The sequence below is a fragment of the Urocampus carinirostris genome, chromosome 6 (genome assembly GCF_059441175.1).
Source record: "Urocampus carinirostris isolate Australia breed hairy pipefish chromosome 6, RoL_Ucar_1.0, whole genome shotgun sequence".
Lineage (NCBI taxonomy): Eukaryota > Metazoa > Chordata > Actinopteri > Syngnathiformes > Syngnathidae > Urocampus > Urocampus carinirostris.
This window is the reverse complement of record NC_142354.1, coordinates 24,756,798-24,784,684: the sequence shown is the minus strand read 5'-3', so window position 1 is coordinate 24,784,684 and position 27,887 is coordinate 24,756,798. Positions and strand designations below refer to the sequence as shown.

Sequence of the window (27,887 nt, the reverse complement as noted above, 5' to 3'; positions counted from 1 at the left end):
CAAGAGGAGAGCGGCGGCTTCTCTTGAATGGCGGACACAGCGAAAGCCAAATTATATCTATTTTTTAATTTCAGGTTTCATTATCTATCTGTGTATTTGACCACTTCTTATTTAATTCTTCAAGTAATATTCAACATTTTGTTCTTTCTAATTTTGCATCCTGGGACGACATGAAGGAGCTGTTAGCGTCGTCAATATGAACACAGGTGAGCTAGCGATTTATCAACTTTAACAAAACCTTTCACACGTTAATTTACTGCAGTATAGGATTCTTAAGTATTTATTTTTTATATATTTCTCTCAGCTCTTTGTTAAGGAATTAAGCACGAATTTAGCCAGGTTTCATCTTCCAGTCTATGGATTTTTTTAGCTTACTTTACCACATAATTAATAGATTTTTTTTGTTGCAGAGTAGTTGTGTTGTTGTTTTTGAATTTTTGGCTTGCTATCCAGAGTGTTCATGTTTGCCAAATGAAACACATTTATCACGTCGACTTTGCTCTACATTTGTCACTGTCTTAACACAGACGATACAGTACAGTGGCTGCATTCTAAATGCATGAGCAGTTTTTTTTAAGGGGCTTTGAATCACAGGAAGCCACTCAGGGAAATCCCTTCCATCATTGTTCCCCCAAAGGGTGGACAAGCATTCTCCAAATATAACTAAAGTTCTGAATGTACATTTTAAAACTTTGAGACGAATTGTAATTTAAAAAAAAAAGAGGCACGAAATGCAATTTGTCATTTTAGGACCCCCTCTCGAGTGAGCTGCAATCTATTTTAAGGTACATCTTCTTACTGTTTCCTTTTCCTGTTGTTCCTTCAGACTACACCAAGAAGCCCTGTGTCGCCCCAAAGCCGACACTTATTTGTCCCACCCGTGTGACGCTAATGTCGGCAGTCAGGGGTCCCAAACCTTCTGTTGCCCCCAAACCTATACTGAAATTCCATTCCAGGGAATTTCTCCTCTCAGATACCCCCGAAGTATATATCAACGGAGGTTTTAATGGAGAAACCGGTCTAAACAAGGAAGATTCTGAGCAAAATGTGTCTTTAATAAGACAAACTTTCAATAAAGATCAGGAAGTAGGGATGGCTCCGAAGACAGATGAGGACTGTAGACTAACGGACAGTGCCCTCTCGGAGGAAGTGGACTCCCTGGACACGCTTTGGACCAGCGAGGACCGGCTCACCACTGACTCAGAGGATGCGGTGGAGATGATTGACACCACAGACGTGACGGAGGATATGGACGAGGATGCGGGCGAGGCACTGGCCGACACGGACGGCTTCTCAATGGGGGACATTTCCGTTAACAGCGTGGATGAAGAGAAATGGGCTGGGATGGAGAACAAGGCTCCAAACAAGAAAGAATTGGAAGACACGACCAATTCTCTTACTGATGACGACCTTAGTGAGCGGACATCTACTCCTATTGAAGGAATTCTTTCTCAGCCTAAAAATGCAAACCTGGAGTTCAGTGCACTTAAAGAAGACCACAACGTTGGATTTAGTGACCAGAAACGTATCTTGCGTGAAACCAGGAAGCAAGTTAGCTTGGAAGAATGCCTAAATCATGAACCTTATTATGTGTCTCCAGAGGACATTATCAAGGAAGATATGATCCTAAAGGACAATAAAGATTTTGGCGTACCTGGCAGTCCACTCTCACGACTGAGGCCAGGGAAATACCACAAGATTCAGTTTCAAAAAGGACCCACAGGATACGGGAGAAGTATGTCGGTGACAAGCGAGGAACAGCGGCTAGATGCCTTGTTGAATCGTTTGTATTGCCAACCCAAATTTCGTCTTCTCTATAACTCAGATACCTCGTTGACCTCCTCTTTCACAGGAAACAAATTAATTTCACTGATAAAGTCTGACTCCTTTAAACACTCGTTGGCTGATGACGTCACTGACGCAGACGTTAGCGACGACCACCTTTATGAGGATCCGGGCGATGATAGTTCTGAGGGTGAAAATGTGTTCCCTTTGACCAGGAGTGCATCTGGAATCAGCTCTCACTCCCCGTCGCATCAGAAATGCATAGCAGGCAGGCGCCTTATTCACGGACCCAGGTTCAATCAGAATGGCCCAGTGTCAAACGGTAGCCCCATGTCAATGGGCTACCCCAAACCTCACTATCTACCCTTGTATCCTCCCTCATCCACGTCCACACCCAGTTGTGGCCACAGAGGGACTGAAGGCTCTCCATGCGGTAGCTTCTCGAGACGCTCACCACGGTCAACCAGTGGCACGTCTACACCTCCGTCTGTCCTGGACATCCCACCACCTTTTGAGCTGGCCTACATCACCAAGAGACCTATCGCCAAGAGTTCACCCTCACTCCTCATTGACGCGGATTCCTCTGAGAAAAATCGAAAGAAGAAATCCTCTATCAAGCGGTTCCTGATGCTAAAGTTTCGGCGGAAAGCGGAGAGCAAGCCTTTAAACCTGTCCTCGTCTGAGTCCTCAACTGAGTCCAGCCATGTGGTGCCCAACAGACTTCTCGATTTGGATAGACGCAGTGTTACCGGTTCCCCACGGCTCCTCCAACGGACTGCTTACCAACCTCAGGCATCACCTGAACTAGCGCCGGCCTTATTGCTCTATCCGGACGCCGCAAGAATAAGATGCTCAGCGGCCTTTTTCAATCGCAGCGTGGTCCGGGTGGAATCCTTCGAGGAGCGCTCCAGGGTGCCTTTCACGCCATTGCCCCTCACTAAGCCTCGGTCCATCTCCTTCCCAAATGCTGACACTTCGGACTATGAAAACGTTCCGGCTGTTAACTCGGACTACGAGAATGTTCAGGTACCGCAGTGGAGACACGTGCGACCGCAGCCTTTGGGAGATTTCTTTGATCGCCCCGCTCGGGTTTTGTCATCGGCCAATGAGACGGACGGTTACGTGGACATGAGTAGCCTCCCTGGCTTTGACGTCAAGACTAAGTCGTCCAAGCAGGAAGAAGAAAGGTGAGCTTGAGTGGTGTCAAACTCATTTTAGCTCAAGAGTCACATGGCAGAAAAAACATTCTTACGGCGAGCGGACTAGTAAATTAATGCCATAAAAAGTGTGCCTTAGCTGGACGGCAGGGTTCTTTTCGCAGGCTCACAATTAAATTATGATTCAGGGATGTAGGATTTGATTATAAAACGATTATTGAAGGGTTTTTGGCCTCAGTATCTTTTCCTTCACTAAGATTTAATCTCTTTGGTTAGATCAACTTTGTATTTGTAAAAACCTGGTTGCTTGCCAGTAGCAGCAACTCACTCGCTCATTCACACCTAGGGACAATTTGGACCGGCTAATTAACCTAACATGCATGTTTTTGGAATGTGGAAAGAATCCCGAGTACCCAGAGGAAACCCACGCAAGCACAGGGAGAACATGCAAACTCTGCAAAGGTGGGCTGTTAGCTGGATTTAAACCCATGACCGTAAAACTGCATAATTAGCATATTTAGACATATTTCAAAGTGCAATTCATTGTTTGATACAATACCGCTAATTTTTCTCTTGTGCTTCTCTCAACATGTCTCGCAGGCCACATAAAGTGATGTGAGTGGCCATGAGTTTGAGAGATGTGATTTTTTGCTGCAGCTGTTAAATATTTTGATAAACTATTATTCTGTCATTTACTTTAACATTGAAACTAGCCAAATGAAATTCTTGTTTTGTAATCCGGAACAATGTTTCAAGTTAACATTGTAAAAAAAAAAAAAAAAAAAGTCATACCTTTGGTTACAGGTTTGTCGTGATGGCGGAAAATAGGTAAAAAAGTTCATCATTATTTTTCAGAAAGAACGAAAGTTGTCGGTGTTAAAAACAAAAACTTTAAGAATAATAAATGATAACATTTAAAGTTGAGGTCAACCCAAAAGTTTCCTTGACATTATTATAATGCCGGGGTGGGCAAATTTAGATTTAAAAAAAAAATGCTGATTGATTTTATATGCCAATAGTCTTAAATACAATACCTAACATACAGTGGAACCTCGGTTTTCGAACGCCTCTCAGTTCGAACAAATCGGAGTCCGACCAAAAATTTCGAGAAATTCTTGCTTCGCTGTTCGGTCAAAAAATCGGAGTTCGAACGCCGGCAATAATAATAATAATAATAATTTCCTTTGTATTGTCATTCTTTGTAACAATGTACACAGAACGAAATGTCGATACACCTGACCCGTTGTAGCGAGCCGATGCAGCCGCAGCCAACAGAGGGCGCCGCCATTTTACCAATATTATAAGTCTTAGGTATGACTCGGCCGAGGCGCGAACCAGCGACCTCCCAGTCTCAAGGCGGGCACACTACCATCTAGGCTACTGAGCTGGTATGCGTGAGTGCGTACGCTAGGGTGCGATGCTGAGCGGCGTACGGGTGTTTTAGCCCCTTATTATGCCTCCGAAGTAAGTCAGTGCAAGCAGCAAAGTTGCTACAGGTGAAAAAAGAAAAGTAGTGCGTACAACTATTGCATTTAAGAAAGAAATAATAGCCAAATATGAAGGAGGTGTGAGAGCGCCTTCTGCTGACCACCACAAAGGTAAGAAATTCTATTCATAAGATTACGATAACGCGAACGTACGATTAGCCTGGGTTAGCTTTAAGTTTACGTTAAACATTCAGGGTGTTGGAACGTAGCCCAACATTGAGGGTGTTGAAACCGAGCCCCCTTTCCAATGAACCGCTTACCAATTGTTGTGGAGACCCGGGTGCTAAATGTTTGGAAACGACCTGATTTTTTTATTTTTACACGTTCATGTTAGCGTAATCTTTCGTATGGAAGATTACGATAACGCGAACGTACGATTAGCCTGGGTTAGCTTTATGTTTACGTTAAACATTCATGGTAAACATTCAGGGTGTTGGAACGGATTAAAACAATTTACATTATTAGGCGTTTCCTCAAATGTTCTGGGTTTGATAAATGGTAGTCAGCATATAAGCTACAGTGGGTGGTTTGGAGTAGCGTGAGGCTTTGACGACATCCAATGGACATATTTAAAACTGCAGGTCACTGTTTGACGAGAAGCATCAAAAATTTTTGGATGCTTTTTCAGCATTGTCATGGGGGCCGGAATATCAGTTGGCTGGCTGTAGTTTGCCTACACCTGTTATAATGTATGATACTGCATGCATATTGTGACTCCCACTGAATTTCAGTTTATGCCCTCTGCTTAGATGCTCAAATTGTATAGAAATTACTGTAGGGAAAATGTTTTATTCATCAATCATGTGTTTGTCAAAAGAAACAGAATGAATCGCTATAATCAGCGACGTCATGCTGATATTAACAACCCCACCCTTTTCCCAGCAACACCCGCTCTGAATGATTAATTGTCACAGTATTTCGAAGACATTTTTCTCCTTGGTTCACTTAGGAACACACGATTATAACCCATTCTCTGCAATCCACTGTGTTCTTGTTCTTGCGTGTGCAATTTGTCTGCACCATGTCTTCAAAATTTGCTCGCTTGTCAAAACAAAAATATTCTCCAAAAGGTCCGCTCACAGATATGTTTAGGCACCATTGTTTTTTTTCTTCTTCTTAAGTTTTGTGCTTGGTCTAGTTTACTTGTGCAATAGCCTGAAAGCATGTTATCAGCAGCTGCTTTAGAAACTATCAGCAAAGCTAACACACTCAGCCATGAACCTCAGCCAGACGGCGAATGAATAGTTTGACTCTCCTAAAAGGTTTTATAGTAACAGGTTTTGCTCGGTGTCCCCATTTAAGGAGTGCAGAATTCAGACAATTATAGAACGTGTCATGTTATTAGAGCTGGACGCAACCTCCGGCACCTCTTAAAAAAATCGGATCTGGTAACCTGTAATGAGCCGTGACGCCTTAACAATGCTCGCATATGTTGTTCATATGTCACTCATTTGCATCTCAGCAGGGGTTGGCATCCATTGAAGCTTTCCATGATCGCAATTGCATCACCGCCGTGATGTAAAGAGGCTTTTTATTAGAGGATGGCATATGCTCCCTGTTGAGTTGTAACCAGTCAGCTTATACGTTGAGAGCTCCCTGCAGAGGACAGCAGTTGTCACTCCAGGCCTCGCCGGCCCCACTTTATCAATTGCTGTAATGTTGCAATGTTTTGGCTGTTTATAATCCCGTCGAACACTCAATATTTTCATTGTGGCAATATTTCTACGTGTGGAAGGGTCTCAAAGGACTTGGGTGGCCAATAAAACTCAAGAATTATGTCAAATTAGAGAATCTTAACTCAAGTCACTTGCACCCACTAGACACAAACTATGGAGATCAGTTATGGCGAAATTAATAACAATGATGCCACTCCATTATGAATAATGCTCCATAATGCAGTATTGTAGTTCACTGTGTCTGCTGTTTCCAATTATAAGGTTCACTCATTTTACTTAGAAAACAGTTGTAAACAGATTTTGGTAGGAGATGTTGCAGTTATATTAAGTCACAGGTTCTGTACAGGTGCTTGGAATGCTTAAAATTGCTGGGATTTTAATGTTGTGTTTTCAAGGATAGAATTTTGTGTAACGGGCTTGTAAACGCTTAATATTGTTAACATGTGTCTCACCAAGTGTTTTTAAAAATTGTTCTCTGGTGGCTTTGCTTTGCCATTGCATTTCTTCTTCCTTCGTGATCAACTGCAGCCGGCATTAGTTTGTACGGCATGGTCCTGTGAAGCGTCATCGCCGCAAAGAGTCTCACCCAAGATGACCGGGTGCATGCTACACCTTAACAGGGCCCTGTGAAAATGTCTATTATTGCAAGGATTACATATTAAATGTGGGCATTTATTATAGACCACACAAAAAAATTAAGTAGTTTTTCCCAGTGGTAAATTCTAATGGGAAGAACTTGTAACTGAAAATGTAAACTACATATTACTGTCATTTTTACCCAACACTTACATGGGGAGACATTTTCCTGAAAAACAATGATATTTGAAATTTATCCAGGATCTAAAAAGCACATGTATTGATAAATGCACACTCAGGAATTAAAATCCTATATTTGTGGCTCTGAAAAATACATGTTTTACACCGGATTTTATTTATTTTAATGGTACCGGAGAAATTGAAAAATTGGCTTTAAAGTCCATAAAAAGGGTTTGAATTTGGCCGTGAAAAAGTAGTACAAACCCTGAATGAATAAAAACTACTTGGAAGTATTGTCATCTGTTGAATAGTAAATACCATGTCTCATTGTCAATATTTGCGATATAAATGAGTAGTTAAAATTGAACAATGCCTTTCAAGTACTGCATTATTCCATTCAATTAACTTTAACTGCATTTTTGATTATGATTTGGTTATGGTTCTCTAAAACAGTGATTGGGATACTGCTATGGGGTACTTAAAGGACTTTTTGGGATTATATAATATTTTAATCTATATCTAAAGATTATCTTGCAAAGTATTATCAATGCACAGTACATATCAATGCAAAAGTACAGTTAAAGTACAGTATATGCATCCTTCCTTCCCCGCCAAATTTATTGTACCTTCATAAAATATTTTTGCTCACTCACTTCTACTTGTACATTTTTAACAGTTTTTTTCCTTTTAAAATCAGAAAAAAACATATCCTTAAAACAAGCAACAATGTCTAAGACCAGAAGGTTTTTGCAATGTGTATCGAAGCAAGGGATGTGATTTGGAGTTTTGAAAACTTTTTGCTTATTTCATAGACTCATTTTCTGTCAAAGTTGCCACTGGCGCCCAATGGGCCCCGCCCGTTTGGCGCCAGCTGCGGCCCTTTGACTGATTGGCTTCCCTCCTACTTAAGCTCATTGCTCTCACTCACCCTTTGTCAGTCCGTCAACGAACCTCTGCACCCGCAAGACGTGGCTTTTGACTCTGTCCGGTTTCCTGCTTGTGTTTCCTGTCCGGTATCATTCCCGTCTATTTTGTCCTGTTTAATATCGATCTCCAGTTTCGTTCCTGGCTAGTATCTGGTAGTGTTCCCGTCTATCTCGTCCTACTTGTTATCGGACTCCAGTCTCAAGTGCCTGATATCAATCCTGTCTGTCCCGTCCTGTCCGGTATCGACCCCATCTGTCCGATATCTGCTCGTGCAATTGGTATCGATCTTGTCGGCCTCTGGCTTCCTGTCATTCCACGCCAGACTGCTGCCTTACGCATTCCGCGCAACGATCGCCGAATCACTGACGTCTTGGGTTAACGTGCATGACTGCCCTATTTAACGGTAAAATAAAGTTTGTGTGAGAAACGTCACGCATCTGGGTCTTCCTCCTCCTGTTACGGTTCTTGACAAGTTTACTCATCTTTCTAGGGAAAGATTTAAACATTTTTTTAAGTAAAGAGAAAGAAAAATAATCCTTAAAATTAGCAAAACATTTTAAGTGTCGTCAATGCCTAATCACTGCTATTGGATCCCCTCAACCCATGGAAAAAAAAGTTCAACATGAGCACAATTATCTTATATGTCTAATGGCATCGGAGTTTGCTATTTTGGGGTTACCTTTTGACCAAAATAAGAACAATAGAATATAGATTAATTTAAATTAGATATTAAAAATATAATTACGGATACAGAAATGTCAACAAAATCAACAAGGTTGATCTTCTTTGTAACACATTTTTCTTATACCTCTTGTTAAAACAAAATACAGTAAAACAAAATACAGTACAATATAATATTCTAATAAAAACATATTTGTGTGCAATTTCTTTGACTGGATATGGGACGTTCTTTGCTTAAAAAATGTCCCTTTGCAGTACATTTATTAAAAAAAAGATGTCATACACAGGACTATACTGTAAATAAATGAATACAACCGAAGCTGTATATCCGTTCCTGTGACCTTGTTCTTGTAACTAACCCTATTTTAACGTGACTAAATCATGCAGGATGTGCAAAGTGAAACAATTCTTTGAGTACCATATTTTTAACGCTTCACTCTTCCCCTTCAGCGCATATACTGAAGCCTACAAAGTGTGTTCACTTGCTGCTGGTCCACAAAGCAATCCGCCGAGTTATATCAATGGACCTACGTCAGCTGACGAAGATGCCGGGCGCACCTCAGAGGAGGAAGATGCAGTTGGTGAAAGCAACTATGACAGACAGGTACATTAAGGCACAAGACAACGGAAGACAAATCCATTACAAATAATGCAATTTTCGTATTGTGTTATCCCTATTATGAATTTCAGTGTCAGTAACGTCAAGTGACCTGTTTTTGCTAGGGAAGCAGTGTGGGGAGATTACTGTAAAAACGTAGTTAGTTATAGTTCCTCACTACTTCTTCCAAAAAGTAACTGAGTTAGTAACTGAGTTACTTTATAGTAAAAGTAACCAGGGAAAGTAACTTTTTTCCGTTACTTTAAAAAAAAGTGACGCTGCTATCGGTTAGTTATTGTTTGTAAAAGGCAAATTGTGAAGCACATTGTAAAGCCCTTTGGGAGGTCTTCATGGACTTGAAAAGTGCTATAAAAATGAACATTTACATTTATCTCAAATAATTTGAATTTCTCTGAGAAGTGTTTGATTCAGTAGAATAGAGAACGACAGACAGGTAATTAATTATGTTATAGAACCTCCATCCATCCATCCATTGTCTGCACCGCTTATCCTCAGTACGGTCGTGGAGGTGCTGGAGCCCATCCCAGTTATCTTCAGGCAGTGGGCAGGGAACACCCTGAACTGGTTGCCAGCCAGCCACAGGGCACACAGAGACAGACAGGTCATTCGCTCATTCACACCTAGGGACAATTTGGACCGGCCAATTAATCTAACATGCATGTTTTTGAAATGTGGGAGGAAACCGGAGTGCCCGGAGGAAACCCACGGGGAGTACATGCAAACTCCACACAGGAGGTTCGATCTCATGACCTCAGAACTGTGGCAAACACGCGCTAACCACTGCGCCGCCCTGCTGCCCGTTTTGGAACCCAGTAATATTTATTGCACATCACCAACAACAGATATATCCTACACTTGAAGTTCAACAAAAATAAACAGTAAATAATATAATAAAACAGCCATCAGCAGTAAATAAAATAAAAAGTGAGTTTAATAAATTAAATCCAACTTGATTGTTCTGTTGTAGAGAAGGGAGTTCTGACTCTTTTTAGAGAAGCGGCTTTTTTAGCTTGGCTCACTAAAAAAGAGTCCGCTTTTTCGGCTCTAAATTGGCTATTTGGGTTGTTTTTGTTGTTTAATCCATATATAACCATTTATTATGTATTATTATGAATGACTTAAAAGAAAGTTAAATGAAGCCAAAATAACACTTAAACAGCAACACTGAAAAACATAGGAAACATGAATAAAAATATCTATAAAATGTTTATAAATCTACAAAGAAAAAGTAAATACAAAACAATTGTAACCATTTTCATACACAAATTCAAAGTCAACAGCACAAAATCCCTGAATTGTTTTTTTTTTAACAAACCACAAGTGAATATCAGTGTCTCGAAGGGAACCAACTCTCGATTGGTGGGTAGCCGGGAAAAAATAATTAATAATTAATTCGATTACCTCGTTATTGAAAAGATAATGCCCTTACGTAACAGCTTTATTTAGAATGCCGTAATTCCCAACACTGTAGGCAAGCAAAATAAATATTTTATAACTTATAAAACGTCACTATTTGAATTTTTTTGAATAGAGCTTGCCAAGAAGGAGCAATAGAATTTGTCTCAAATTTTATGATGGCTGTTCAATAATGACATTAATCAACTCATTTTTTACACTAGTGAAATGTGTCTTAAGTCCACTAAAATATAAAGCACCAGAATATTGGAATATTGTGATAACGTTCTTTATTTTCTATAAGGCAATTGAAACCAAAAAAATGTATACTTTTATAAGTATACATATTGAAATATGAATAATTCATTATTTATATTAATATTTTGGGATGAGTTATTTGAGTTTCAGCCATAAACAGCAATATTAAAACAATAGGTTTGTGTTAAAATAAACTTTAAAACATTATTAAAATGTACTAGTAGGGTATAATCCATAATAAACATTACTAGAAATAAGAAGCGTGAAATTATTTTAATTTATTTGCAAAGGATCCAGAGTGTATGACATTTTTTAAATGCATGACAGCAAATAGATCACGTTGTCACATTATTCATATTTTCTGTGACAGTCCTGTGCACACTTTGAAGAAGTATGACTTTGTGTTATAGTGCGCTTTCATGTACTGTTTATAACACTTAAATTACAACCCAGATTGACGGTCGATCCCGAGCTTTCTACATCGCAATGGATCTACTGGAAACTGAAAGAATGTAAGTTATCTCTTCATAATTAAAACTTATCTTGTTTAAATCATTCTGTGTGTTTCTGCTTACAGACATGTGAAAGCACTCAAGGTCCTCCAGGAAGTAAGTTCTGGAGCCATTCTTTTTGGACTTTTTCTTACCAAAACTCTATTTGAATGCTCCTGTGCTTGGAGAACAATTAGCTAAAAATACAGATTAGAAGCAAAAATGTCCAGATGCCAATATGTGGTTCTTATTATTTTTTATTTGTTATAATTCGGTTACTTTCGAAAAAAGAGTCAGTTTAAGTGTTAGCTTGTTTTTCATAATAACGAGTCAGGTTGCTACACTTCCTTTTATCTCAGCTAGTTACCTTAATGAAAAAATACAGGACAGACAATTGTGCCTTGATTGGCCATTTTCTATTTGAGGTTCTTGTATATTTTTAAAACCAAACCTTCCCATGTGACTCAGGACTTTCGAGAAGCGGTAATGACCGCAGTGGCGGAAGACGGCGAGCCTGTTGTGGATGAAAAAAGACTTTGTGAGATTCTGAACGAGCTGCCTGATGTCTACCTCCTGCACCGCATGATCCTTGCCGAGCTGGAGAACCGAACTCGGCAGTGGTGAGACGCGCGACTTTTTCAATCAATTCAATGTCACTTTGAAATTGAAATTGAAGCATGCATTGCATGTTTCTCTTTTTGCCAATGAAGGGAGGAAAGCAAGAAGATCGCCGACATCTTCCTCTCCAGGAAGGCAGAGTTCTTGCTTTTCACCACCTACATCGGGCACTACGACCGAAGTATGAACCTGCTGGATGAGAGTTGCAGGACATCAACAGCCTTTGCAGCCATCGTCCGAAAGTTTGAGGTCAGTCCGATTATAACTATGTGGCAATTGTAGGCTTTTTTTCGATTTACAGAGCACAAAAAGGTCCAAGGTTGACTTCAACTTCACCAAACATACTGTAAATTTGAGTAAAATAACTCATTTAAACTTTTTTCTTTAAGGTTCACTAACGTATCATTCCATCCATCCATCCATCCATCCATCCATCCATCCGCCATAACCCCCTCCCTTTCTCTCTTTCTCTCTCTCAGAGATACTAATGTTCTTACTTGTTATAACTAAACTTGCCCAAATAAAAGCTATAACAGTACATAAAGTTGATTTGGGGGATCTAAAAACATTTTTCAATACGTTGTCACAAAAGAATGGTTAGCGGGACCTCATACGCCCTCGTACAATAATTTTGACATCTTTCTACTAAGTCATGATGATAAGTCTTGCCATCAGCTCTAATAACTATAGAAAAAGGTTAGGCCGAGCTTGTGTGTCTTGAAATTCTCTGAATAGTCATTTTTTGCACTCAGTTTGAGGTCCTGTCAAATCAGAAATTATGCTAAATTCAAGGAAATAGAGTCAAACAAGGGATGGAATATTCTTTGAACTCCTACTTACATATATTAGTACTACATTTGTATATAGTGTATATGTTAAAATTCTCAATACGATCCTCTTTGTTGTTCATTCTTTGTTACTCGATGTCTCATCTCATCTCATTAGCTACACCGCTTATCCTCAGTAGGGTCGCGGGTCCTGGAGCCCATCCCAGCAATCATCGGGCAGTGGGCAGGGGACTTCCTGAATTGGTTGCCAGCCAATCGCAGGGCACACAGGGACAGACAACTCACTCGCTCATTCACACCTAGGGACAATTTGGACCGGCCAATTCACCTGAAATACATGTTTTTGGAATGTGGGAGGAAACCGGAGTGCCCGGAGGAAACCCACGCAAGCACGGGGAGAACATACAATCTCCGCACAGGAAGTCTGGAGCTGGATTTGAACCCACGCAGGAGGTTCCCAAGACATGAACTGTGCCGCACATGCGCTAACCACTGCGCCGCCGTGCTGCCCTGTTACTCGATGTTTTTCTCTTTAAACTGGCATAAACAAGCTTTATATTTATTTATATTTCATTGATGAAGGGGACTATCACGATTCAAATTTTATAACTAAACAATTTTGTATTTTTTTTCCCCAAAAAACTGTGGCATTGCATTAACATAACTTAACAAAGTTAATCCCACCTCATTACACAAAAAACTCAAATTGAATTTCCTCCAGAACCTCTCAAAGGGCAGCAGTCAACTCTGCTCCTCCCCACCTCGGTTCAGTGAGTGTTTGCTTTTAATGCAGTTGACATTTCGTTCACGTGCATTCTGACTTTCCTGTGTTGTAAAGGTCTTATAACCATGAAGGATCATGCAGTACATCAAAGGCTGACTTTTGGCTCGATGACCCCGCTGTTTCTTTTTTATATTTTGTGGCAAACAGATTAAAATATATAATCAAATAAGAACGCATTAATATATTTTTGATTTATGTCGTGGGTTCAAATCCAGCTCCTGACTTCCTGTGCGGAGTTTGTATGTTCTCCCCGTGCTTGCGTGGGTTTCCTCCGGGCACTCCGGTTTCCTCCCACATTCCAAAGACATGCATTTCAGGGGAATTGGCCGGTCCAAATTGTCCCTAGGTGTGAATGAGCGAGCGAGTTGTCTGTCCCTGTGTGCCCTGCGATTGGCTGGCAACCGGTTCAGGGTGTCCCCTGCCCACTGCCCGGAGATGGCTGGGATGGGCCCCCCGCGACCCTAACGAGGATAAGCGGTACGGCTAATGAGATGAGATGAGATGAGATATTTATTCATGTAATATTCATCCAAATATACAAAAATACTGTGTTGTTATGAAGGGAAATGGGTTATTTTAACTTACACATTTGCCCATTGAGGAGAAGCAATACAACCAAATTGATGGACGTGTCACATCGGACCATTCATGAGACTGGGCCCTTGCAGAGGATTCTAAAAGATCAGCGGCTGCCCCCTGCCCAGTGCCCAGAGGATATTACCAGCTCTTGCTATCTCAGCAGAGCTAAACACACCTTAAAAGACCTATCACACCCCGGCAAACAACTTTTCGAACAGCTATCATCGGGCTGATGGGTCATATCCCACAAGGGCTGAAAAAAACAACTGAAGGATAGCTCCTTCCCCAAAGCTATCAACACACCAAACCACAGTTGTGAAACACAGATTTAAAGGGCAAAGTACCTGTTCCAAGTGCAATACCTTAGTTTTTAGTGCAATATACCGATCAAGTGCAAAATTACGGTTATGTACAGTTTTTACTTTATCATGCTCTTGACCTGATCATAAAACAGTCATGCAAAATAAATATTTTATCACAGAAACGTTCTTTACTCGATTTATTTCTGTACTCTTAAACGCTTTACATTGTACTGTAAACATATTTACTCTTGTCTTCATTTGCATAACTTTGTGAAATGGAAAATGTTTCAGTTGTCAGGTTGACTGTTACAGTTTTAAGTGCAATATCTCGGTTCAAGTGTAATATCCCAGTTAAAGTACAGTTTTTTTTTTGTCAGATGCTCTTGACTTAATTCTAAAACAGTTATGAAAGAAAAAGAAGAAGTAGCTCTTTGAAAAAAAGTTCTTAACTTGATTTATTTTGTACTGTTCAAGGTTTTACATTGTACAGTTTACTTATTTACACTTGACTTCGTTTCCATAACTAAGTGCAATAGAATATTTTTCAGTTTTCACGTTGACTTTTTTTGGTTTGAACAAATTTATTGACGCTAATAACAGCAAACAAACAATGTAAGGTTTGAACAACCACTCTCGACAATCTTAACAGCAATCAAGCATATTCACAATTTCGTTATGTCTGACAATATGACGTTTTAACATTTTTTTCTGACATTTTGACTGTTACAGTTTTAAGTGCAATTTCACACGGTTAGAATAAAATATCCCGGTTTTGTAGTTCTTATTTCAGCTGTAAATACTTTTTACTAGAGTTTTTTTTTGGTTCTATTCATCAGTCTTTCTACTGTATAGTTTTGCCAACTGGAGTGCAACCGTAATCTCGTTGTAAAAATAGTAGAATAAAGGTGATTCTGATTCTAAGCTGAATTATTGCCAAACCTTATAGATGAAATATTTATGAAGTTTCTTTTTTTTTTGTCTGCGGGTTGTCTGTATTTTTTGCACATTCACTCGCCGTCTCAAACTGTTTTTATTGTCACTGCAGTACTCAGAGAGGGTGTTTTATGTTCACAGCAACGGAATCCATCCGGCCAAATGGTTTCTCTTAAACAACAACTCCTGAAGGTGATTGTGCGGGTGGCTCAGTACCGGATGATCCTAACAGGTAGGTACGCTCCCCCAAAAAAAGGTAAAGTTCACTTTTTTAAAGATTAACCTATTTTTCACTCTTGCTTGCAGATTACTTGAACAACCTCTCCCCTGATTCCAAAGAATACGAGGACACCCAAGGTACAATAAACATGCTAAGCAGAGGCAAGTGTGGACACAAGCTGCCATTCACAAGGGAGCCTTCCCGGCTTGTTGTTTGTTTGTGGTTGTCCGCAAATTTATTCCATTTGGCTTGGCGGGGTGGCCTTGAGAGAGCCAATTTAGATGACTTTACTAGAAAGAAAGTAGCCACCAGTGGTCATTTTTTTGCAATGACTGGAAATCATCGCCGTGGCAACAAAACAAGTAAACAAGGCTCTTCGTGCTTAAAAAGAATCTGAGGAGGAGCTATGCCATTGCTTAGTTATTGCTTTTGGAGTTTGCAGCGGTGTGGAACTGTGCTGCATCCTAATTAGGACTGTTTCTTATTGGTTCGGTGCAGTTTTTTGTAATTTCGGTGGTGAGGTTTATAAACATCTGAACAACACCACAATTAAAAATTGTAGTTAGCATTTTTTTTCTCTTTTTTCTCATTCAATAAAAAATGAAAACAAGTGAGGTTACAGAAAAATATATAGTTGTAGAATTAAAATGAAACTTAAGAAGCAGTTTCCTTTTGACATTTATGATAAGAACTTGCTATTATGTAACTGATCTTGATATGGCTTGTTATATATAATACAGTATACTGTTTAAAATAAAGACACACACACACACTTATGTTTTCTATCCTAATTGAGACCTCCCATTCACATAATGCATTCCCTAAACCGGGCGTGAGCAACAAGCAGCTCTTTGGAGCTCCCAAGCGCTTTTTCAAAATTGTTTGATAATGGAAAATGATATACTTTTTTAGGAGGACAAACATGACACAAACATTCTTAACGTTTTTCAATGAACATAGTACAGTGGCTTGCGAAACTATTTGGCCCCCTTGTACTTTGTGACGTTTTGCAAATTTTTTGACTTCAAACATCAAGATATAAAACTGTAATTTCTTATGAAACATCAACAGTGAGTGGGACACAATCATTAAGTGGAACACACTTTATTGGATATTTTAAACTTTTTTTAAAAATTAAAAACGAAAAAGTGGGTGTACAAAATTATTTAGCCTCTTTACTTTCAGTGCAGCAAACTCTGTCCAGAAGTTCAGTGAGGATCTCTGAATGATTCAATGTTGATCTAAATGACTAACGATGATAAATGGAATCCACCTGTTTGTAATCAAGTCTCTGTATAAATGCACCCGCACTGTGATAGTCTCAGAGGTCTGTTTAAAGCGCAGAGAGCATCATGAAGAACGAGGAACACACCAGGCAGGTCCGAGATACTGTTGTGTTGAAGTTTAAAGCTGAATTTGGATACAAAAAGATTTCCCAAGCTTTAAACATCCCAAAGAGCACTGTGCAAGCAATAATATTTAAACGGAAGGAGTCTCAGACCACTGCAAATCTACCAAGATCGGGCCGTCCCCCTAGACTTTCGGTTCATACAAGGAGAAAACTGATCGGAGATGCAGCCAAGAGGCCCATGATCACTCTAGATCACATATGTCAGAGTCAAGGCCCGCGGGCCACATTAGGCCCGCGAGAGGGTTTTACCTGGCCCGCGTGACGATATCAATATATTATTAGATCCGGCCCGCAGGCCGCTGCAAGCCAGCAGCCCGCAGTACGCATGAATACTACATTTCCCACAATGCAACGGGGACGCGCCGAGCGGGAGCAAAGCGGGAGGCGGTTTGATTTATTCAGCAGTCGATCAGCAGCAGTCATTAGCATAACAGCAAAAATTAGCCCACATTACCCATCAACAATGGCTAAACGGAAGGTGGACACTGAAAACCGGGGCTTTCAAACAAGGTGGGAGTTGGAGTACATGTTCACGGAGGTAGCTGGAAAAGTATCAGCGTCAGCCTCAAACAAGTAATGTAGAGTTGTAGTAATACAGTACTGTATATAAATGTATGTAAATACAGTAATAATACAGTCATGTTTCCTGTGCAATTACACATTTGAAGTTTTTACTCCGTTCAAGTTTAAAAGTTAAATATGCACATAAAGAAGGTCTTGTTTTTTGTTGTTCCCCTCGGGAATTTTAAAGCTTTATTGTCTATGTTGACTATGTTGTTTTTGTTTGCCGACTCTGTCCTGGGAGTGTTTCTTGTTTTTCGGCTTTTCATGGATAATAGATCTTGATGTGGACAACAGTCTTTTGATAAAATTGTCTCCTATTTAGCAGAGAAAATGACTTTTGATTGTTATTATTTGTTAATCAGTAATTCCTTTTTTTCACACTAACCCAGAGAAAGCCCAGAAAGGAAAGTCAATGTACATTTGAGCAGGACAGATGAGGTCCAGTGTGTTGATTGCTATTGGTTTTAAGTAACAAGAGATTTTTGCACTTTATTTTATTGTATTTCGAGGCAATATTTCTTTTTAATAATTTCAGATGATTGAATGATAGAAAATGGTTATGAGTTGTTGTTATGAGATATGTTATGAGTTTTTTATATAAAGGACATTTGTATTTTGTGCCTGCTGAAATTAAAAATGACTGACAGAGTCATAAGAAAATATTGCTTTATTTATACAATCATATTGTAATATATTTGTTGTGTTTTCAGTAGGTTAAATCTTGGTTTCAGTAAAGATTGGACAGTCCGGCCCTCGGCTTGTAGCCAAATGTTTTATTTGGCCCTCCGTCCATTTGACTTTGACACCCCTGCTCTAGATGAACTGCAGAGGTCTACAGCTTAGGTGGGAGAATTTGTCCATAGGACAACAATCAGTCATATACTGCACAAATCTGGCCTTTATGGAAGAGTGGCAAGACGGAAGCCATTTCTTAAAGATATCCATAAAAAGTGTCGTTTAAAGTTTGCCACAAGCCACCTGGGAGACACACCAAACATGTGGAAGAGGGTGCTCTGGTCAGATGAGACCAAAATCATACTTTTTGGCAACAATACAAGACGTTATGTTTGGCGTAAAAGCAGCACAGCTCATCACCCTCAACACACCATCCCCACAGTCAAACATTGATGGGAAGATGGACGGAGCTAAATACAGGACCATTCTGGAAGAAAACCTGACGGAGTCCGCAAAAGACCTGAGACTGGGACGGAGATTTGTCTGCCAACAAGACAATGATCCAAAACATAAAGCAAAAGCTACAATGGAATAGTTCACCAAAAAAGAAAAGATATCAAGGTGTTAAAATTGCCAAATCAAAGTCCAGACCTCAATCCAATTGATAATTTGTGGAAAGAACAGAAAACTGCTGTTCACAAACGCTTTCCATCCAACCTCACTGAACTTGAGCTGTTTTGCAAAGAGTAATAATAATAATAATAATAATAATAATTTCCTTTGTATTGTCATTCTTTGTAACAATGTACACAGAACGAAATGTCGATGCACCTGACCCGTTGTAGCGAGTCGATGCAGCCGCAGCCAACAGAGGGCGCCGCCATTTTACCAATTAGGTATGACTCGGCCGAGGCGCGAACCAGCGACCTCCCAATGGCCACAAATATCAGTTTCTCGATGTGCAAAACTTATAGAGACATACACCGAGCGACTTGCAGCTATCATCGCGGCAAAAGGTGGCGCGACAAAGTATTAACTCAATGGGGATCAATCATTTTGCACACCCACTTTTTCGTTTTTTATTTGTTAAAAAAGTTTAAAATATCCAATAAAGTCTGTTCCACTTCATGATTGTGTCCCACTTATTGTAAGAAATTACAGTTTCATATCTTTATGTTTGAAGTCTGAAATGTGTCAAAAGGTCACAAAGTTCAAGAGGGCCAAATAGTTTCGCAAGCAACTGCATAAACAGTATGTGTTGAATTCCTTATAAGGCTCATATTAAGCTTTTTTTGCGCCTCAAAACATGTTTTTTTGTCCAATACGGCTCTTTCAACATTTTGCCAGTCCCTTCCCTAGACTTTTACCTTAACCATTGAAACTGATTGCCTGAACCTCATTCTTTACCTAACCCCAATCAAAGTTTAACTCAAAACTTTACTCCAAGCCTGACCCTAAGAAACGTACCTAGCCACATTTGGACCACCAAAATGACATAATAAGTTTAGTGGTCCTTACAATGATGTTAAAAATCCTGAAAATGGTCGAAAGAAGGTCAAAAATACAATTACCTCCTCGCACACACAAGTACATAGATGTCAAAACGGAAGAATGAGGCATGTCCTGACCAACTGCTTTGGACAATCAAAGTTAACCTTTAGCTTTAGTCCCGAGAGACTTACATATGTTTAATTCTGCTTTTTTTCTCGACTTTTTTTAGCTGCTGTCGTGATCGTGGCTGATATTTCTGACCAAGCAAATGACAGTTTACGGCACGGAGTAAGTGACATCCTTTTATAATTTTAAATCAGAGTGTGTCTTTCAAATCATAATTTTTGCTTTCAAACAGTTTGCTCATTTATTAAATATTTCATCTTCATGTGCCCATCCTTTTTGCATGCTGACAAGGAATCAAATTTTAGAATTGAAATGAAAATGAAATGATCTGCATTTATATAACGCTTTTCAAGTCAAGACTTCCCAAAGCGCTTTACAGTGTGCTTCACAGAATTGCAGCTGGAGAACTGAATTATTTCTAAGCTAATAATGTGAGGAAGAAAAAAGCTTAAGTGATTTTTTTTTCCCTCAAAGAATGTTAACTATCTACGCTATCCCACTGCTAAAAATGCTAAGAAAAGTGGTTATTGTTCAGAAGGTGAAACTCTGAGGAGGATTTCTAATCCAAAACCTGATCATTAAAATAGTTGGGGATTCATTTGATTGATGTAATATCTTGCAATATTTAGTTCCTAACCTTCAAATAGGTTCGCATTGTTATTTGTTGTCACTACACTGGAATTTAATGTCCCTCCAAAATTAAATAAATTATTTTTTATGATAAATGGCAATGAAGATGTTACCGCGTTGGTAAAGGTAAAATAAAAAGTTGTATTTTGTCTCTGTGTCCTGCTAGGAGAACTTGCTCCGTCTAGTAAACATTGAGTACAGCGTCCACGGCCAGCGAGACCTGCTACAGCCTGGTCGGGTATGACGCTCGTAATATCGCATTGTTTCACTCTACGCTTTGCCACACCACCTTTGCCCTTTACACAGTGACTCAACTGCGATTCCATTGTCGGCCTGAGCCCGAACAATAATATGAGCGGGAGACACGAATCGACTAATAATTGTGTTGTGATTTGGCCGTTTTTCTCAACCTCAGGTGTTTGTAAAGGAAGGCACCCTGATGAAGGTCAGCCGGAGGAATCGACAGCCTCGTCATCTGTTTTTGGTAAACACAAGTGCTTTGTTTCCAATGTCAATCTGAGAGATCTGTGTCATGTGAAATGTCACTCAATCAACAAAAAACAATCAGGGACTAGAAAAAAATATAAGTAATAAATTGCCACGAATAAAAAGGGGTATTAAATAAAATATTTGGTGAAGATTTAAAGGTATTTCTGTGGAAATATCAGACAGATTTTGCAGGTTCTTTTTGGTATTGGTATCTACGACTATTTAAGAGTTGGTTATCAGGGAAAAACCTGGTATCAAACATCGCTGATGATAAATATATGCAGAAATAATTTCAACTTAAAACATAAAAAACAAAAAGTAACATGAAGAGCATAGGTAAATAAACTGAGCGAGCGTAAATTCACAAACAATATAATTACAATTAAGTAAACAACCAAATTATTCAGCCTTAGGTATTCCCCTACTTTAAAACACCACTTAACAAAATAATTTTTCGGTCATGGACCTTAAAGCAATAAATCTAAAAATAGGGTTGATTGAAAACGATACCAAGTATCTTTATTAGTAGCAATACTAGCCTTTTTTTAAGATTGAGATCTGGCGAATGTGGTTGATACAAGTACTGTCTGCTTTTTAACCAGAGACTAAATATTAAAGGGCTGTACTTTTGTCATGTGATTTGTGTTGGTATTCATATTTTTTCATAATCTATCTTGCGGTAAAGGAGGGAAGTGTATATAATTTTTGTATCATATCTGCTATCAGTATTGTTGACTACTCAAAAGTTGATTACAGTATCAGTATTCGTTTCAGTCAATGAAAAAGTGGTTATGGACATCACTTTCTAACAAAAAATTGTGCAGAAGGAAGTAGAGACAAAAACTAACTTAAATTTTTTGAATTATTATTTTATGAAGTCATTAAATTTGATTTCAATTCCAATTAAATTTAATATTTGTATGTTTAAATGCAATCCTGAGGAGTTTTTTCCCATAACTGATCAATACTTTGCTAAATTTTGTTTTTTTAAGTTTTATTATTTCAACAAATTAAGCATGTTAGACATCCAGAAAATAATGACTCAAAAGAAATTAATTTAAATTATTAAGTAAAGGGGCAGCACAGTGGTGCAGTGGTTAGCGCATGTGCGGCACAGTTCTGAGGTCATGAGATCAAATTTGGCTACCAACCTTCCTGTGTGGAGTTTGCATGTTCTCCCCGTGCTTGCTTGGGTTTCCTCCGGGCACTCCGATGTCCACCCACATTCCAAAAACATGCATGTCAGGTTAACTGGCCCGTCCAAATTGTCTAGGTGTGAATGAGTGAGTGAGTTGTCTGTCTCTGTGTGCCCTGCGACTGGCTGGCAACCAGTTCAGGGTGTCCCCTGCCCACTGCTCGAAGATAGTTGGGATTGGCTCCATCACCCCTGCAACCCTACTGAGGATAAGCGGTGCAGATAATGGATGGATATTAAGTGTAGTCATGTCATTTATTATTAAGTCAAGCAAACTGGTATATTTTTACAGGGCTTTTTTTTTAGAACAGACAGGGGTGCCAGAGCTCTAGCACATGTAGTGTGTCTCTTCGCATTTGTAGTGCTAGTCATTTCTTTTTGTTGCAATTTCGAACCAACAATCCCACCATTACAATTCCGTATTTCGTGTTTTTTAATTCCCTGCCATGACTCCAAGGCATTAAAAATGCTCGTTAACAATTTTCTCTGTTCTGTTTGCTACCCTACTGCTGTTTCCACCTTGACGGTGATCAAGTTTTATCAGCTATTATTAATAAGAGGGTAATAAAACATGCCTGCTGGTATCTGACGTCCATTATATGTGATGCAGAGGCTAACAGTGGAATGTGTAGTATATTTTTATGGGTATCAAAAGATCACAATGATTTACGATGGGTGATTATGTGTGCTACATTTTTATTTGCTTGATTAAGAACATTACGTGCAACACTGTTCACGTCACAGTCAATGAGATAGAATACAAGCAATTACATTGCTATCTAATGGAAAATAATTTCCACTTTCTGTTTGTGTATATAGATGAATGATATTTTACTTTACACGTATCCACAACAAGATGGAAAATACAGATTGAAGAACACTCTCTCGCTTACTGGATTGAAGGTAAACAATTTTTATTTCTAATTATTTCTATATTGCTCCATTTATCACATCATGTATACATTTCCCAGGTCAGTAAACCCGTCATTGAAAATGCCCAACATACGCTGAGGATGGAGGAAAATGACATCACAATCACTTTGTCTGCAAGGTGTCTGTAAAAAACAATTTTTTTTGTTTTTTTGTTTTTGACATTTTTGTAGTGAGCAGTTGTGTATCTTTTGACAGCTCCTACATTGAAAGAGAGGACTGGTTTTACACTTTGACCCATGCTGTGAGCGAACACAACCGAGGATCAGGGCCCTTCAACAACTGTTTAACAGAAGTATGCAAATGTAATTCTTAATTTGCTACAAATTAGAATAAACTAACTAATGTGAGTACCGTATGTGTGTCCAGACTGGAGATCATCTGCGTGTTACATTAGGGGAAAAGCCCCCCACTCTTTTTCCTGTATCCCAAGTGATGATGTGTATGAACTGCACTTCGGATTTCGGCTTAACTCTCCGCAGACATCACTGCCATAGCTGTGGGAGGGTGAGTAAACGTTTTCTCATCGAGAATATAGTAACACGATCAGTGCTTTTTATATATTTACTCAAACTGAGCTCCTTCTGCTGGTACAGATTGTTTGCAGAAGCTGCTCCAAAAATAGATATCCTCTCAAGTACATGAAGGAACGCATGGCTAAAGTATGTGACCATTGCTACAACGAGCTCAAGAAGACGGGTGAGAACATTTACAGTAATTATGATAATCACCACACCTTTTCCCACGCCGGTCACATGAGGATAGAATTGTATTGGTTTCTTGTGAACACTAGAAGACGTTGTATACATATAAAGTATAACATTACATGGGTGGCTTCTGTGTGAGAAGAGCGCTATTCTTTCAAGATAACATGCATGATCAAATGAAAAAAACATCTTATATTTTTGGTGTTTGAATCAAATAAACAAATAACAGTAAAAAATCTGAGGAAACATGCCCCTATCTAGTCATTAATTGTATTTTTTCACACAAAACCGCCAAACAATGTCTACTAAGGTACGTAAACATACAAATACAGCTTTATACTCATTTATTCTGTAGGGAAATACATGTTTATAACAATTTGACACATAGTCGTAATAAAGTGCATCTCAAAGCTTTGAAACAATAAATTCAATTTACAATTTTTCACCCAGGTTTTTTTTCCACCTACTTTTAAATACAACATAGATATATCTTTAAATTAATGTAAAACAAATTACAAAATGAAGAATGATAACTTAATTTTTCCTTGACATGATAATAAATAAACACATATTGTAAATATTACTGAATTCAAATTGTTCTTTTTGTGTTCACATTTTAAATATTTCTGCTGTTCAAAAATAAATTTCCTCTCGTTAAATAGATAAAAGGGCAATCCAACATTTCCATAAGAATGATGTTATAAATTAAAAATATAAAACACAAATAGCAAAACTTTACTCAATAACAAAACAACTAACTGGGTTTTATGTTTAGATAATCTACATTATTCATATAAAAAGCATAACAATGTTTTTTTTCTGACAAATTAGCTAGTGTATCTATGATGTTATTTAAAATGCCTTTGGTAGCATTAGAAAAGTAAGCAAACAATGCTAGCGGCTGGGCTAGTGGGTTTGTCGACAAAGTTGATCGCTAATGGTTAAAGGTGGGGTGCAGCGTTTGAAAACTTTAGGCTGCAATCATGACTTTAAGCCAGGAGATGGCAGCAGAGTCACACATGATTTACCTGCATTTCTAAGACGCACTAGCATGGGTAAACAAGAGAGAGGGGAACAGAGGCTTCATAAAGGCGTAAGGTTGAAACTATGGAAACCTGTGAGAACAAAAACACAGAAGTGGCAGGGAATCTTTTTAATCAATTTTTTTTTTTAAATTGCAGGAGAGGACACATGTGCCCTTCCAGCAAAGAGCAGCCCTCAACCGAGCCGTTCCACCCGTCCGCTCTCCTCCGTGTTCCAAAGCATCCACCCGCCGAACATTTGGAGGCATCGCAAAGGCATGCTCACCTTCAACCAGGTACACCTCTCCTTCATCATCCACAAACACAATAATAATGATAACCTTAATCAAAGCGTCCAAATGCCTCCTGCAGGTGACCGTGTCGGACGAGGGCTCCATCAGCGGCAGTTTACATCGCAGCAAAAAAAGCAAAAGAAACTGGAAAAGATTGTGGTTTCTCCTAAAAGACAAGGTGCTCTATACATACAGAGGCCAAGAGGTGAGGGGAAACAAGCACCCCCTTGCAACCTGAACAGAACATTTGAAAATGTGTTGATGTGAGCTACTTGGTTTCATTTTTATGTTTACCTGCAGGAGAAGGTGGCATCAGAAACGTTGCCTTTGTTGGGCTTTACAGTGAAGCTACCTGACAACTACCAGGGGGATGAGGACACATCTAATGTCTTCCAACTTTATCACAAAAACACTTTGTACTATACCTTTAGAGCAGAGGACAACTTTACGGCCCAGAGGTAAGACCACATGGGCCATTGTTCGCTGTAAATGACGATAATAACCAGGAGCATTTTGTAATCTGTTGACACATACAGTGAAGAAAATAAGTATTTGTACACCCTGCTATTTTGCTATTTTTCCCTCTTAGAAATCATGGAGGGGTCTGAAATTTTCATCATAGATGCATGTCCACTGTGAGAGAGATAAACTGAAAAGAAAAATCCAGAAATCACAACGCATGATTTATTTTAACAATTTATTTGTGTGGTACAGCTGCAAATAAGTATTTGTTAAAGTTAGTTGTTGAAATGATTACATCTGAAAAGAAATCTAAATTTAAACCACATTTTAATTTATTTCTTTTAGAATTAGAATTTAAAAATAGAATTGTCGTCATTGTGATTGATTACAACATAGTAAACATTGTTTAAAACGAGATTAGACGTGGCACTAAGGGATAAACATGCGATAAAGACTAGAAAGAGAAAAAAGGATGTTTGTATGAATAGGTAAAAACATTAAATGTTAGTTTTCGGAGATTGGCCTTTGTTGTAAGTGCATCAGAAACTTACTGCAATAACTAAGTAACTATGTATAGTTTTCTACCTAAAAATGAGCAAATTAAGTTTTATGACTAACTGCGATTGCATGCATTTGTTGAATTAACGTGTAGCCACCCGGGGGCAGTAATTCACTCTCATTCACTCCCTAAAGAAGAGTTTCACCAATAAATGTAAGCTGTACGATTTTATGCTTTTTGCAGAGGACAAAATATGTGCCAATCGGTATTTAAAATGTTTCAAAGGGCCTTTTTTGACCCCTTTTGGAATTATCCATCATTTTTTAGCATTAAACTAAACTTATTTAAAGAAAAAAGGGACTATGTTTGCCTTCAACACACATTGTCTTTGTTTAGGAGTCATTAAAATTAAATAGACTTGGAGTTGTAATAAACGTCGGAGTGAGTTTAGTTCGATACTACCTTTTAGAACTTACAACTCAAGGCAAAATAATCGTCAATACAGGTGTCTGTCGCTCATTTCAAAGTCCTACCAAACACTAATTCCGAATTATAGATCTGTGTCATTAAAAATAGAAAGAAATCGTCATGAGAACTGGTATGTTACACTAATGTTTTGCAAAACCTGCTTCTCACACAGGTGGGTCAACGCCATGGAGGAAGCCACGGTTTTATAGGATCAGATCACTCAAACCTTCCAGAAAAGTGGAACTTTCCCACCCAATACTGCAGGAAGGTATTGAAAAGGAAGGGAGATATTTTGCTACTGTTGCACCCTTGCAGGTTGCAGGTGTGATGCTGTGCACCACATAAAGCACTTACGCGTATAACCAGTCATGTGATGTGACCTCATACTCTTATTAGCTGTTCATCTTCATGAAAGCTGTGGCTAATTGTCACTGTTAAGTCTGGGTAGATCACTTACAAATGTAGAGCGCTCCAGTGTGATATCTGTTATGACTGTATTAAAAATGACTGGTTTCATTTATATAAAATGGAGCACCTGACATATTTAGTTGACCTGCAATGTTCATTTGCACGGATACAAGGACACTGCATCAAAAACGTTAAAAAAAATTCTACTGATCCATTTTGATTTGCACCGTTCCAATTCTACTGCAAGTAAATGCTGTTATAGTCATGATGTGTGCCCATAAATGACGGGAAATCATTATTGACGGTTAAAGGTGGGCGATACTGGAAATTTTTGGAAGCGAGCCAAGCACATAGAGTGAAGTATGGATTGATACCAATCTGATACTGATACATTTTGCTTGAAAATGTAACGATTATTGAAAACCGAAAGCCTTCCTCCTTGAGTTGGATTATAATTATGATAAATTAAGCAGAAAGGTGCAGCACGGCAGCGTAGTGGTTAGCGCATGAGTGGCACAGTAGTGAGGTCATGAGATCGAACCTTCATGTGTGGAGTTTGCATGTTCTCCCCGTGCTTGCGTGAGTTTCCTCCGGGCACTCCGGTTTCCTCCCACATTCCCAAAAAACATGCATGTCAGATTAATTGGCCTCTCCAAATTGTCCCTTAGTGTGAATGAGTGAGTGAGTTGTCTGTCTGTGTGTGACCTGCGACTGGCTGGCAACCAGTTCAGGGTGTTCCCTGCCCACTGCCCGAAGATAGCTGGGATGGGCTCCGGCACCCCCGCGACCCTCCTGAAGATAAGCGGATAATGGATGGATGGATGAGCAGAATTATTTCAGAAACTATTAATGTTTTAATTTTTATTAAATTACATTGTAAACAAACAGTTTAACACAATAAATATTAATATAACAATCGTTTCAGAACAAAAGCCAAGAGAGTCAAACCAAAAAAGCAGCAGTGTTATGAAAATACAAAAACTGAATAAAAATGAAAAATTAATCATAGCTAACTTTCCACTACACTACATTTTGAAAATAAAGTCAGTAATGAAAAGCAA

The 27,887-nt window shown here is 39.0% G+C and overlaps 1 protein-coding gene across 2 annotated transcripts; it reads left to right on the top strand.

Annotated features, from left to right (window-relative positions):
• Positions 1 to 27,887, top strand: fgd5b (FYVE, RhoGEF and PH domain containing 5b). 2 transcript variants are annotated; one of them, XM_088337181.1, is made up of 21 exons: positions 1 to 206; positions 827 to 2,972; positions 8,920 to 9,073; positions 11,195 to 11,253; positions 11,319 to 11,349; positions 11,701 to 11,852; positions 11,943 to 12,099; positions 15,378 to 15,468; positions 15,543 to 15,593; positions 19,827 to 19,885; positions 20,520 to 20,591; positions 20,769 to 20,837; positions 22,857 to 22,940; positions 23,009 to 23,088; positions 23,166 to 23,262; positions 23,337 to 23,474; positions 23,564 to 23,666; positions 24,856 to 24,992; positions 25,069 to 25,194; positions 25,290 to 25,447; positions 26,591 to 27,887. In XM_088337181.1, exons 1-21 carry the CDS (start codon positions 197 to 199, stop codon positions 26,625 to 26,627), a joined length of 4,011 nt encoding a protein of 1,336 aa, XP_088193307.1. In that variant the 5' UTR covers positions 1 to 196; the 3' UTR covers positions 26,628 to 27,887. The 2 variants fall into 2 exon arrangements, with proteins under 2 accessions (XP_088193307.1, XP_088193306.1); XM_088337180.1 differs by having other exon boundaries at positions 23,009 to 23,094.

Coding starts and splice junctions, on each gene's coding strand:
- fgd5b (XM_088337180.1), top strand. Junction 19,886..20,519: donor ATGACAGTTTACGGCACGGA/GTAAGTGACATC, acceptor GTGTCCTGCTAG/GAGAACTTGCTCCGTCTAGT. Junction 20,592..20,768: donor ACCTGCTACAGCCTGGTCGG/GTATGACGCTCG, acceptor TCTCAACCTCAG/GTGTTTGTAAAGGAAGGCAC.